Source organism: Heteronotia binoei, chromosome 9, assembly GCF_032191835.1.
Source record: "Heteronotia binoei isolate CCM8104 ecotype False Entrance Well chromosome 9, APGP_CSIRO_Hbin_v1, whole genome shotgun sequence".
In the NCBI taxonomy this organism is placed as follows: domain Eukaryota; kingdom Metazoa; phylum Chordata; class Lepidosauria; order Squamata; family Gekkonidae; genus Heteronotia; species Heteronotia binoei.
Window position 1 is genome coordinate 35943195 of NC_083231.1, and position 12851 is coordinate 35956045.

Sequence of the window (12851 nt, forward strand, 5' to 3'; positions counted from 1 at the left end):
CAATCTGACTGGCCATATAAATGTACAGCTTCAAGAAAATAACCTAGCTCCCATTTAATTTATGCTAATAAGGAGAGGACTACAAATGCAGAAATATCTTCCAAAATATTGCCTGATTACTGAAGCATATTACCAAAGGCATGGCCAGGTTAGTACTTGAATGAGAGACCACCAAGGAAGTTCAGGGTCATTATGCAGAGGCAGGCAATGCCACCTTTGTTTGTCTCTTGCTTTGACTATCCTACTGGGCCATTGTAAATTGGCTGTCACTTAGCGACACTTTACACACACATGCTAAAGGTGTTCAGCAGTGCAGAATTTTATTTGAAAAGTTTGTTGTAACAATTCCATTTGTAAATTTCTCCAGTGGACCTACTATGAGTATCATAAGCAATATCTTCACTGTCCACTTCGTGTTTCATTTGAAGTAGGTCCCTTGTCTACAACACATCAATTCAGTTCAAATTAATTTTCCATTAATAAATTGCGGGGGGGGGGGGGCGGGTACTGTTCTACAGTGCATGCAAATAAAAATGGACATACCAGAATTATGAAACACCCCTCTTCTCTTCCAGTTTTTAATTAGAGTACTGAAAAACGGATGTACATTTCTGAAACAGGTTAGGGAATTGATACAATTTTCTCTCTTTAGCTTCGTACTCTTTACAAACTAGTATATGAGCCAGATTATTGAATTCTTACTTCCTGTATTTGGAAACCTAAGCTTCAGCAGCTTGTAATATTCACTTTCAATTGTGAAGGTGAGCATTCCTCCTGCAAATTCTTCTCTGATTCAGACTGAGTCTCTAGAGAAGAACTCCCTTTCTTCTTCCTCCCCTACCAGCTGTTGTTACATTGCAGCTGCTGGGCCTGGTGGTGGCAGCAGCCAATGGCCAACTTACCAGCCAGCAGCAAGGCAAAGAAGAAAGAATGTCTGTCTCTGTCCCTCCAAGCCTTCCCCCAAAGCCATGGATGATGTTCAGGCACTGTGTCTAAGACACCACTCTGAGAAGAGGAGTGTTGTGTCCAGGATGTCTGACAACAAGATGCTAGGCTTCTCGAGGACCACATTTACTAAGATGAACAGAGGTGCCTGTAGAAATAAGAGCAGTGCCCTTCCACCTGCTGACTAGCCAACAGCTTGCTCACTCAGCCAGTCACTGCTACTGCTTCAAGACTGTCCCCCAGAGGCTCAGAACCTGCTGTTTGGGACCAGTGGGGAAGTTTAGGGAGGAGGAAGGAGGGCTTCATATTCCAAACTCAGAATCAAGCTTTAAAAAAAGAACATGCTGCTGATTTATTTATTTATTTTACAAATACCATGATTTCCCCAAAATTAACTGCAAAGTGAGGTGGGGTAGGAGAGAAGGGCACCACCCATTTCAGAATTTATATTCTTGATAGTATAAAAATACAGTAGCTTTTATCCAGAGGAGCTCTTATTCCAAAAGAAAGAAAGCCGCACACCCATAGGCATAACTCACCACTTCATCTTTGTCATCAGATGTTATCTGGATAGCAATCTTCTCCTCTTCTTTCTTGATCAACCTCTCATATAAATCACTGACAATGAATGAGGGGTAATACCTGTCCTTTAGTGTTTCATAGACATCAGTCTGAATTTTGTAAAATACTTCAATGCCTTTGTTACCCACAAGGCTCTGCTGTATCTCTTTGTAAAGCGACTTTTCCACAGGAATTTCTCGGCTTTCTACAAAGAAATCTTGATAGATTTGACTCACAAGCTGAGGTATTTCTGCCTAAAAAGCAAGAGAAGAGGGGGGAAATGGGGGAAAACCCTGCTTATCACACTTCTCTGAAGAAAAGCAAACAAAGAAAAGGCCAATATTTGAAAGCAGGCAAAATGACTAATCCAGAGCAGGATGTCCCAGTGAACCAACAACAAAAGGGACTACAGTTGTGCAAAATTATCATAGTACAAATAATCAAGCCCTATTTAAATGTGGAAGCATTTTTTCATTGTGAATTACCAGGTCTGCTTGAAACGTTTTTTAAAAACAATATGGACCACTCCATGTCATTATAGCTTTGGAACAGTTAGATACCTGTCAACATGTGTCATGCGTGTATAATGCAGACTGACTAGAAAGGGAGAGAATCTGCAGGATAAAGAGCAAACAGCACATAATTCAGTCTTTTCTCAATGGATTTATTTCTTTTTTAGCATTAAGATGAACCAGGAAGCCTTTACCTAAACATATCCTAAGAGTAAATCGTATATACATTGTGAGATCTATAATTTGCTTTAAAAGCTAATCCTTTAAATGACTGGCTACATAGCAAGAAGCTACAATAACAATATCTACTAATATGTTACCTTTCCAGCAAAGGCTTAAATGTTTATAAAATTAGAGACTTGCTTATTTTCAAAGCCATGTGTTATATTTTCCCCCACTGCAACCAAACACCAGGCCCACCGTTGGACTCTGTGTATAATTAGGAAGTGTTATTTTCCTCATCCTAAATATTTGGTAGTTTTCTGTTAAATACACTTTAAAATCATTTTTGTTAATTTTCCGTTGTATATAAGTCTCCACCTTTTTAGCTACTCTGCATAAGATGCAAATGTGTTTTTCCTATCCCTTTTTACCTTAAAAACCCACTAGATTAACTGATCAAATGATAGCTGAAAATGTCACTTTCCTTTAATAATGATGCACCCTCTTAAATTTCCACTATAGGTTTTGCCCTCTACTTTCTTCCCCAACAAACTTCTCCTGTTGACTCCTAGCATCCACAGAACAACAAAGCATAGCTTGAATAAAGGGCTTTATTTTTCAAGACTTGTTCAGGTAGCACTCCAGTCTGAATACTTCACTGGAAAATATTGTGTCTATTGCACTGTGTCTGTTAAGAGAGGGATATCGATTTGGCATCACCCTAAAATGAACTCTTATGCATCAGACAACTTGGAAAAGTATCAATGAACACGAAGATGTATTTTACCACCACTTAAATTTTCAACATCTCACATTGCTCTTTGGGCTGAAGAGGGAATTGATTTTGAAATCTGGTTTTGCTCTCTTCGTCCTGTGATAACAGAACAGACTATAACTGCTAGTAGACTTTTTATATACTACACCTAAAGCCAACTTGGAGACACATGCAAAAAAGATATAAATAATTACCACTGATTTACTAATCCTATACCATATGGATGACCAATAGCAAGGCTTTTATCATTTTGGTCTGCTCATACCTTATTAGCATTTTTCAAGTATTCTATGGATTCCCAGAGGCTGATCAGAGCCCTCTTATCCATTCTTTCCATATAAATTCGAAAGTGCTCTCTATAGGATGGGTTACACAAAATATCTTCAAATTGAAGAATCTGGGAAGAAAAAAGAACTATTATATAGCGTTAAATTCCATTCTATTTATTTTTATTAAAACATTTATACCCCACCTTTCCTTGTGGTTCAGGGTGGCTTATGATAATAGTAAACAAATATTTTGAGCTTAAACCAGAATAAAAATAACAGCCCTCAAATCTCTCCCTTTCTCCCCTCATTAAAAGTTCCTGCCATTCAACCCCCCCCCTTAAAGCCCTAGCCAACAATCAAGCCTTGCAGAACCTCTGGAAGAGGTCTACAAACTAAAAATGTTGCTAAACCTTGTCAAAATACCAGGCAGCCTTGTTGACAAGTGGATCAAAAAGGGCTGATCAACAAAGATGAGATTCAAGATTCAGGACACAAGTTAACTTATAATATTTTTAGGCCACCTCTCTAGGGACCTGTCTGAGGCAGCTCACAAAGTAAGGACCACCGCCCCCCAGGTGGGAAATTCTCCAGATTTGTGGCAATCTTGATCAGCAGTTCTGAAGGGACTGCATCTAGAAATCATAGAATTACAGGGTTGGAAGGGACCTCCAGGGTCATCTAGCCCAACTCCCTGCACAATGCAGGAAATTCACAATATCTCCCCCTAAATTCACAGGATCTGCATTGCCATCTAACCTCTGTTTAAAAACCTCCAAGGAAGAAGAGACCACCACCTTGCCAGGAAGCCGGTTCCACTGAGGAACCACTCTGTCAGGAAGTTCTTCCTAATGTTGAGCCAGAAACTCTTCTGATTTAATTTCAACCCACTGGTTCTGGTCCTATCTTCTGGGGCCAAAGAAAACAATTCCACATCATCCTCTATATGACAGTCCTTCAAGTACTTGAAGATGGTGATCATATCACCTCTCAACTGCCTCTTCTCCAGGCTAAACGTGCCCACCTCCTTCAACCTTTCTTCATAGGACTTGGTCTCCAGACCCTTCACCATCGCCTTCCTCTGAACCATTCCAGCTTGTCCATATCCTTCTTAAAATGTGGTGCCCAAAACTGAGCATGATACTCCAGGTGAGGTCTTACCGGAGCAGAGTAAAGCGATACCATCACTTCACGTGTTCCAGTGAGAAGCTAATATACCACCATGCTGCTCTCTGTATACAGGCCAAAGTTTGGAAATCAGATGGCCCCTCTGGCTTATCAGTTATAACATTTGAACAGGCATACATAATTTCAATGGCAAGCCTGCTGCAGAAGCAGGCTCATTTAACTAAAACACACACGCAGCCCTCTCCTTAGGACTGGGTTTAAGGAACATTTCCCCTTGTTTCAGAGGCCATATTTACACAATGCTGGCTGACTAGCTGTTTGGGTCCATCATAAAGCTTACCCCAACTCTCAGAACAGTTATTAAATTATTTTTAATCAATAAAAAACTTCTGAATATTTAGGAATGAACATTTCTGGTACAAAAATCCCACCACCAAAAACGCTCCCTTAAAAATATAAAAATAATTAAAATATGTATACCCTGCCATTCCATTGCAGCTCAAGGCACCTTACGATTCTAAACTAAAATCACTCCTAGTTAGCATTCCTCATTACCCCATTAGCATTCCTCGCCCAAAGAATGCCTGTAGACCAAACCCCATTTAAAAGTCTTCACAAATAAAACAGTCTTTCAGCAACTCCTAAGAAATTCTAAGGATAGTGCCTTCCTCAGGACCCTGTTCTACAAAGTGGAAGCCATTATGGGAAAGTAACAGGGTCTGACAAATGACAGACAAGCAGCCTGAAGTGGCAGGGGGGGGGACAACCACAGAGAAAGAGGATAGAGAACCTTTGATCTACTTGAACATATGAAGCTGCCTTATACTGAATCAGACCCTTGGTCCATCAAAATCAGTATTGCCTACTCAGACTGGCAGCAACTCTCCAGGGTCTCAAGCTGAGGTTTTTCACGCCCCTGCCCTGCCAGATTACTGGAAGTGTTGAAAATGCCTGAACAAGCCTGAGGAACGACTTCAGTGTTGCCTGCTGCACTTAACAGTTGCAGCTTCCATACCTCCCTCTTATTGCTTTAACAGCCACCTTCCTCATAATAGTAACATCATGTAACCAATTGCATTCCATTACATCTTGATGTCACCATTAGCAGGAAAAAGGTGTTATCTTCGCACTTGCAAAAATGGCAAGCATTGTAGGTGCTGCAGACACTGGCACTCAGAACTGCTACCACCTCTATGCCAACAGAAGTTTTGATTAATTGATTGATTAACTGCCTCCTCCACCACCATTACCACCTGAATGCTAGCTACACAGAGGATCATGGTGGGAGAAGTATCAGTGATGCAAACACTTTTATATCATTCCTCTCCCAATTACTAATGGAGGGCAGAAACTTTCAGCAGAACGTGTTTATGAAAGCATGCCACCCTGTTTCAGTTCTCTTTTAGAAGATAAACATTAGCTCCAGCTCTTGGACATAAATGAACCTACCTTGCTGTCAGTGGCCCCTCTGGGGTCACAGCTACAGATTTTTACCTCACCCACAACCTAAGTCTTTTAACTAGAGATGTTGGGGACTGAACCAATTACTCTACCATGAGCCACAGCCCCCTGCCCTGCCAGATTACTGGAACTGTTGAAAATGCTTGAACAAGCCTGAAGAATGACTCTGAACCTGAAAGATGGAGGGGGGCAGAATACAAAGTGAGGGGTTTAATTCTAGCACAGTTCCTTGACCTCCCTGTCATCACTACAACCTTGGTCTTTCTGCCACTGTTCTTTCCCCCTCACACATATCTTTCTTTATACATCCAATTCACATTTTAAAATCTCAACATTTTAACAACATTGCTTCTAGCAAGCCAACTGAGCCGAATGCTAACAGATACCAAACTTTGCCAACCTGAATGTATCTCTTTAACAAGAAACACACCGGAGGGGGGTATCTGTTTTCCAGTCACTGTTGCTGCTAAGTGCTAACTACCTTAAACAAAACTAAACATGTTTCCTATCTATTTCATCCTCTATTTAAAATAGCTTAATCCCTCTAATCCTAATTAGATGTTCCTAAATCCCTAAGGGAAAAAGTCAAAGCCAAGGGCATATGAATAATATGGGAGAAAAACTAGTCAGAAATATGATCTCACTGGAATACAGTCTGCTCTCACTGGGCTTTTATTGAATGACTGGTGAACAAGAGTGATTCTCCATTGATAATTTTTTCCCCTCACAATCCATCTTGTTCAAGCAAAAAATTATTAGCCTATAATTAAAAAAGTAAAATAATTATTAGCCTATAATTCCCATGTTAAAGGGTAACAATTTTTTTGCCTGGGCTGCAAGCACAACCGTTTTGCAAGATCACTACATTCCAAGTGAGTGTTGAGAGTTACAGTCAATAAATACAAAAAAAGAATGTGGCAAACTGACCTCTGAGTGTCTTTTGCATGATATTGTGAACATTTTCAAGTTGTGTTCAAATTGGAATTTTTCTGATTTTAACTACTTTCAACGTCCTGCATTGAACTGAGCGCAGACAGCTATACTGGGACACCACTGAGCACCCTGTCATTTGAATGTCTCTTAACTAATGAACAGTGAACAGATCTAAATTTAAAGCTTGTTAGTGGCTATGGTGTCCCTTTAAGCTTCAGGCAGTTTCTAATTCAGGGTCAAGAAGCAAGAGATGCCTTAAGCTCTGCCACGTCTCACAAGAAACTGGCCTATTCTGTTTCCCAATTCTATGCATGTTCATTCTGAACCAAAACATATATGTACAGAATAGCAGCAAGTACAATCTTACACCTTGAAGAAAAAATCTCACTGCATTCACAGTGGGACCTATTCTCAAATAAAGATGCTTGATGTTCCTTATAAAACTATACCATGATAGACACTGCTACTCAAGCAGTCTGCTATGTAAGCACTGTGGAAGATACAAAAACAGGGCTTCTATTATTTGGACCACTGTGTTACAGAGTGTTCCTGCTTCTAATGGTTATTCTACCAGCGCCAATTCTAACATTGTCTCCCATTATTATTTCATGTACAGGAACCTATTCATTATTGGAAGGGGTGGGAGAAATGATGAAGAATTCTAAACACTAATACAATGGTGACAGTAAGTAAGTCTATTGTGCTCTTGTAAGTCCTGAAATACTTTATGTATTACAGGGCTTTGTGTGCCTTGTATAATGCACCTGTGCAGTCAAAGCAGATGCTGTCTAATGAAAGGCATGAGAACAGAAAGAAGAGAAGTCAGTTCTGCTCTGGACCAGTGAACATTAAAACTTTCTGGGATAACACTTTAAAAAAAGTTTCCTGATATCTTCAGAAATTAAGAAAACAAGGACTCCCTTAAGCAAATCTCATTAGAAAATTCTCTAGACTATCTGTAGATACTCTGGACATAAACAACCTTGTAATCAGAGAACCTCCCTACATATCTGTGAAAGCCAGTGGAAGGCAAATGTACAAAATCAATCAATATTGCATAACACATGTACACTTATTGTAACCATCAAGCAAAGGCCAGTGGACTGTCTGTAAGCATGCCGCGCTCTAACATCATTGAAGCCATGCGGCTGCTTAGATGGCCTTGGCAATACAGAAGACAGAGAGGAGAATGATGTAAGCTTCTTTGTGTCCTCACTAGGGAGAAAGGTGGGAAGCGAATAACTACATAGACAAGAACAGCTGCCTTGAGACCTGAGGAAGAAGTGTGTGTGTGTTATAAAAGTGAAATCAGTATTTTAGGCTACAACTTTCCTCCAGTTATTCTATGACAATTCAGTATTCTGTGTCAAAATTTTACCTTTATTTTTGAATATTCAAGATGGCTTATGATAGCAAAGCAGTACAGTAATTCAATAAGACTGATTTTTTAAAAAAAAAATCATACTGCTGACTAAAGTAAATCAAGCAACAGAGAAAATGGAATCAAAAAACCTTCTCACTTAAACGCAATTGTTTCAGCACGTTAGCACTGCACCTATTCTCGAACTCTGAACTGCTGTACTTGGACAGCAACTGATTGAGCCATTGTTTACTTTGGTTGACAGGACTCTATGTATAAGGGGGGAAATGAGTAATATCTAACATACTTTCCAAAATGAAGTTACAAGTTGATTTCTTAAGAGGGTACTTAGTGATTTCATAATCCTCCCTTTATCCCAAGATATAATACTGGACTCCCCAATTTGTTCAAAGTCACCATCAGTTACTCTAGACAATTAAACAAGTACTTGGAGTGAAATCCAGTATTTGTAATAGCAAATGTATTGCACAATGTCAACGCAGGAAACAACTCCCCTTCCCAAACAAACAAACTACCCTGAACTGCTGCAAACACTGATGGAACCACTTGAAAACAGACCCAGCAATTTAAGAGCTAACACAATTTTTCTTTCACCTAGCTCATATAAGAAGAGATTAGATTTATACCCTACCCTTCACAATCCGAAGGAGTATGAGTGGCTTACAATCTCCTTTCCCTTCCCCTCCTCACAACACACACTCTGTGAGGTAGGTGGGGCTGAGAGAGCTCTTCCAGAACTGCTCTTCAGCAGAACAACTCTGAGAAAGTTATAACTGACCCAAGGTCACTCCAACAGTTGCAAGTGGAGGAGTGGGAAATCACACCCAGTTCTCCCAGATAAGAGTCCAGGCACTTAACCACTACACCAAGCAGGCTCTCTTATACAAAAACATGAAAGCCCTTCTGTTTTAAAATGTCACTCCAAGATAAAGATCACTACATTGTCATAGATTTCTTGTCACTTCTCGGAACTGTGAAAGTGTGTTTTTCTTAGTAAGTGCTATTTTTTTTAAAAGCAATGAATATGTATTATGAATTCCAAGTACCTTATATAATTCTGGTCAACACCCCTATCCCTCTTTAAAAAATGGTTGCACTTCAAGGCCCACAAACTATGCATTACCAAGGTTTCATCTCGCATGCTATTCTATGTAGGAGGAGGAAAACTTTTAGCACACTTTCCCTACAACTACCAACATATTGCTTATTTTAACCTGTGGATGTTTGCATGAACAAAATTACCGTAGCCAGCTTTCTAACAGGATTCAAAAGAATCTACGCTACTAAAAAATCAAGAGACAAAAACAGCTACATCAAAGGTTTTTTTAAATGTTATAGTTTTTATGTTATGGTTTTTTAATCTTCATGACCAAATTATTACAAGCCACCTCAGGCTAAATAAAGATGAACAAAGTATGCTGAGAAGTGCTTGCTTGCTTTCCAAAATCTATCTTTGTGGCATCACATCTTCCTCCAAGGGGTTCAGGGGAAAGAAAATGGGGAATCTAGGATAGTCACATTGTATGGCTCTTTGGTAAGATGGGAGACATTGCAGCAACAATCCTTTTCATATAGCAATCAACAAAGTTTAAAGTCATATCTATTCACAGCCCATGCCATAGCTCTTTCCCATGCCTGCAAAAATCCTCTCCTGGAAACTAAAGCAATGCCTCTTGAAAAGGCCTAAAGGTTACTGGGGATCCTTTTCAAAAGCCATGTTCTCAGTACCCCCGCCTTCAGAACTGAGGAAGATGGTGACCAGAGACAGGGCTTTTTCAGCAGTGGCCCCTGCCTGTGAAATGCCCTTCTCTTCTACACTACTTTTGTTTAGATGCCAGGCCAAAACTTGTATTTCTACCCAGGCTTTTAATAAAGGATTGATCTTTTAACATTATCACTGTCACTGGGCATTGAACGAAACTCATTAAGCTGTTAAATGTTTTATATGCTCAAGCTGGGTTTTAATTAACAATTGTGATGTTTTATATTTTTATTATGTTTTATTTTGGACACTGCCTCAGACAGGTTCTCTGGAGAGGCAGCACAGAAATTTTCTGAATAAATAAAATATTACTGAGGGAAAGAGAGAAAAAAAACGGAGTACAATGCTGTTAATATTTTAAAATACCCTTAGAGGTCCAGCATCAGCTTTGGGGATAACATGCATATAGCAAAAGAGATCCTGAGATTCTCCCCCCCACACACACACTTAGTTATACACACACAGCTTACCTTCTGGCTCTGAGGACCATCACCATCTTCAAAGATGCCATCTTCTTGCTGGTCATAAGCAGGACCTCCTAGAAGTCTTATTCGCTTTTCACACTGCTTTTTTGCTACAGTTAGCTGATTAATATACCTCTTCATGTTTCGGGCCCTCAGATGGTCCGCTTTCATTGCAGCAGTCTCTTTACCTTTGCTTTCTAAGATTGACAGTTTTAAAAGTTAATGTTTTTTAAAACCAGTTAGGCTTTCAACACACAATGAATTTGGAAGAACTGACCCTTTCAGCATTTTTCATTTCCAAAGAGTGCAAAGCACACAAAACTCTGATATGTTTTAACGGACTAAATTTCACTGAAAATGCAAAAGAATCCATCTGCAAAGCCATGGCAAATAAAAGCACTTTATACATAGATAGCTAAGGATGCATTTTTTATATTAGACCAAAATGGTGCTGTACCCAAGGTGGTGATTTGGGCTCATTAAAACATTCTCAGATTAATGTAAATGGTTTCAAATGATTTCATGATATGAAGACTATTTATTTATTACATTTGTATCCCGCCCTCCCCTGACAGGCTCAGGGTGGCTAACAACTAGGTTTTAGAATACCCATTCACATGTGGAGAATACAAATTGCCTCCAAGTGACTAAGTAAGGAACCTTTACAAAAGCTTTTTCCGAATTTTTAGGCCACAAACTGTTAACTTAGGTTAAGTGCTATGAAGGCAGATTAGCAAGAAGTTCCTTGGGCTACAAAATTTTATCACAGTAATTTACTGTTTAAGCATAAGATTACAACTACTGTAGTAGAAGAGTATAAATAATTAAAATCAAGATGCATTAAAACAATCAAGAACATGAATGTAATATTTTGTCCTTTTATGAGAACACTTGAATTGTAACACCTGTAACAGCACCTCTCTGTAATGACCTGTACTATGTTGCCTCCTCAACCTCCTTTGTGTTCTTTAATGATTGTGCTTGGCACCAAAGGCTCTCGCCTTAGACCTCTTAGTTTAACGCAAAGAATAGGATGGCAGAATGACAGAACAATCAGTGTGTGAAGGTAGATGTGAGGTAAAAGGGAATCCTTTATTCTAAACAAAGCAGCTGTTTTTACTTAAACAAAAATAGAGTTTATTTAGAAGTTTATTTATGATTAATGGTTTCAGTGTGGTACAAAAGCATAATGGTTTCCTTTATATTACTAACTTCTTGTTTGCAAGATAGGTTCAGGTTCCTCCTTCCTTTAAAGTTCCTTAAACAGACCAACCACTACATCTTATTATTACTTACTTGCCACTTAGGCGAATGATTTCCACACAAAGAACACAGATTTTTCTGTCTTTACAGTACCTCACTCAAGCTACTCACCAACTCTACTATTCTCTCACACGCAAATTTTCTGAACCTTCACCCCTCGAGTACAGCAACTATCCAATCATAACACACTTCATTCACCCATACAGCCTCTTTTCTTATATTCAAGGCCTGCATCTTAAAACCACAACAAGTACTTCTAAAACCCCACACTGATTCAAAGAAATAAAGTCAAGTATTTACATAGCAAAATACCACAATTCTTTCATGTTGGTCTGAAGCAACAAAACAAAGTTTGAGTCCAGTGGTATCTTTGACCAGTGAAGTTTAATTCTGGGTATAAGCTTTCATGATCATGCATACAAAAGCTTATAACCAGAATTAAACTTTGTTGTCTTAAAGGTGGTGCTAGACTTTGTTCTGCAATTCATATTAATGTAAGGTTGTTGCAACCTTTCTACTGCAAGAGTAAAAAGCACTTGTTTATACATATTCTTAGTGACTTCTCTCCACTTATTTTTGTCCATCTTATCACAGATGACAAGAAGAAGGATGCAATTTTCTCCTTATTTGCAGAACAGTACCGAAAGGTAAATAAGACAAATATAAGTTTTTCCACACTGGACTTTTGCTGCAGCTTAACTTCTTAGTTGTATTATTCTTTCCCTCCTTTACACATAGTATTTTTTTTGTTGGGCTGTTACTCTTCAGTCCTCCCCACTCCCACGTTTTTACATGTTTTTCAAACCATCACAAAAATGGTCCCAGGAAAAAAAAACAACAGAGCGTGCAATGACCCAACAACAAGGAAACTATATGGTGTGCAGTATTCCCTCTCAGCTGTGGAGTCTTGTGACCAAACATTCTACTTCGTGAGGTACTGGCACTGAAGTTGTGAGAATGTGGTTTGGCTGCTGCATAAGTTAGTGTGCTCTGGAGCCATCTGTCCTGAGCTAAGACAAAAATGTGTGAGCCGGACTAACTCAGCTTAGAGGGAACACTGACTGCGCGTAAGGACAGGGAAAACACAATGTACGGTAGTTAAGATGCCAAACTGGAGCAAAAACCCAGTGTGGAAAAGCCTCATTTTCTAGTGGGTAGTTGAGGAAAAGTGCTTCCTGAGTTCAAACTGTACTGCTTAATTTCAGCTTCTTATTTCTGTGTTCCTTCTGGGTTGGGCT

At 39.3% G+C, this 12851-nt stretch overlaps 1 protein-coding gene across 2 annotated transcripts in view; it reads right to left on the bottom strand.

Annotated features, from left to right (window-relative positions):
- SNX25 (sorting nexin 25) overlaps window positions 1–12851 on the bottom strand; it is a 55840-nt gene that overhangs the window by 17307 nt on the left and 25682 nt on the right. Inside the window, exons 7-9 of one of the 2 annotated variants that reach the window (XM_060246464.1) lie at window positions 10357–10547; window positions 3221–3352; window positions 1485–1760 (exon numbers count right to left, since the gene is read on the bottom strand). In XM_060246464.1, the coding sequence (XP_060102447.1) occupies window positions 1485–1760; window positions 3221–3352; window positions 10357–10547 (599 nt within the window). Of the gene's footprint in view, window positions 1–1484; window positions 1761–3220; window positions 3353–10343; window positions 10548–12851 lie in introns of both variants that reach the window. The other variant, XM_060246465.1, reaches the window with a different exon arrangement.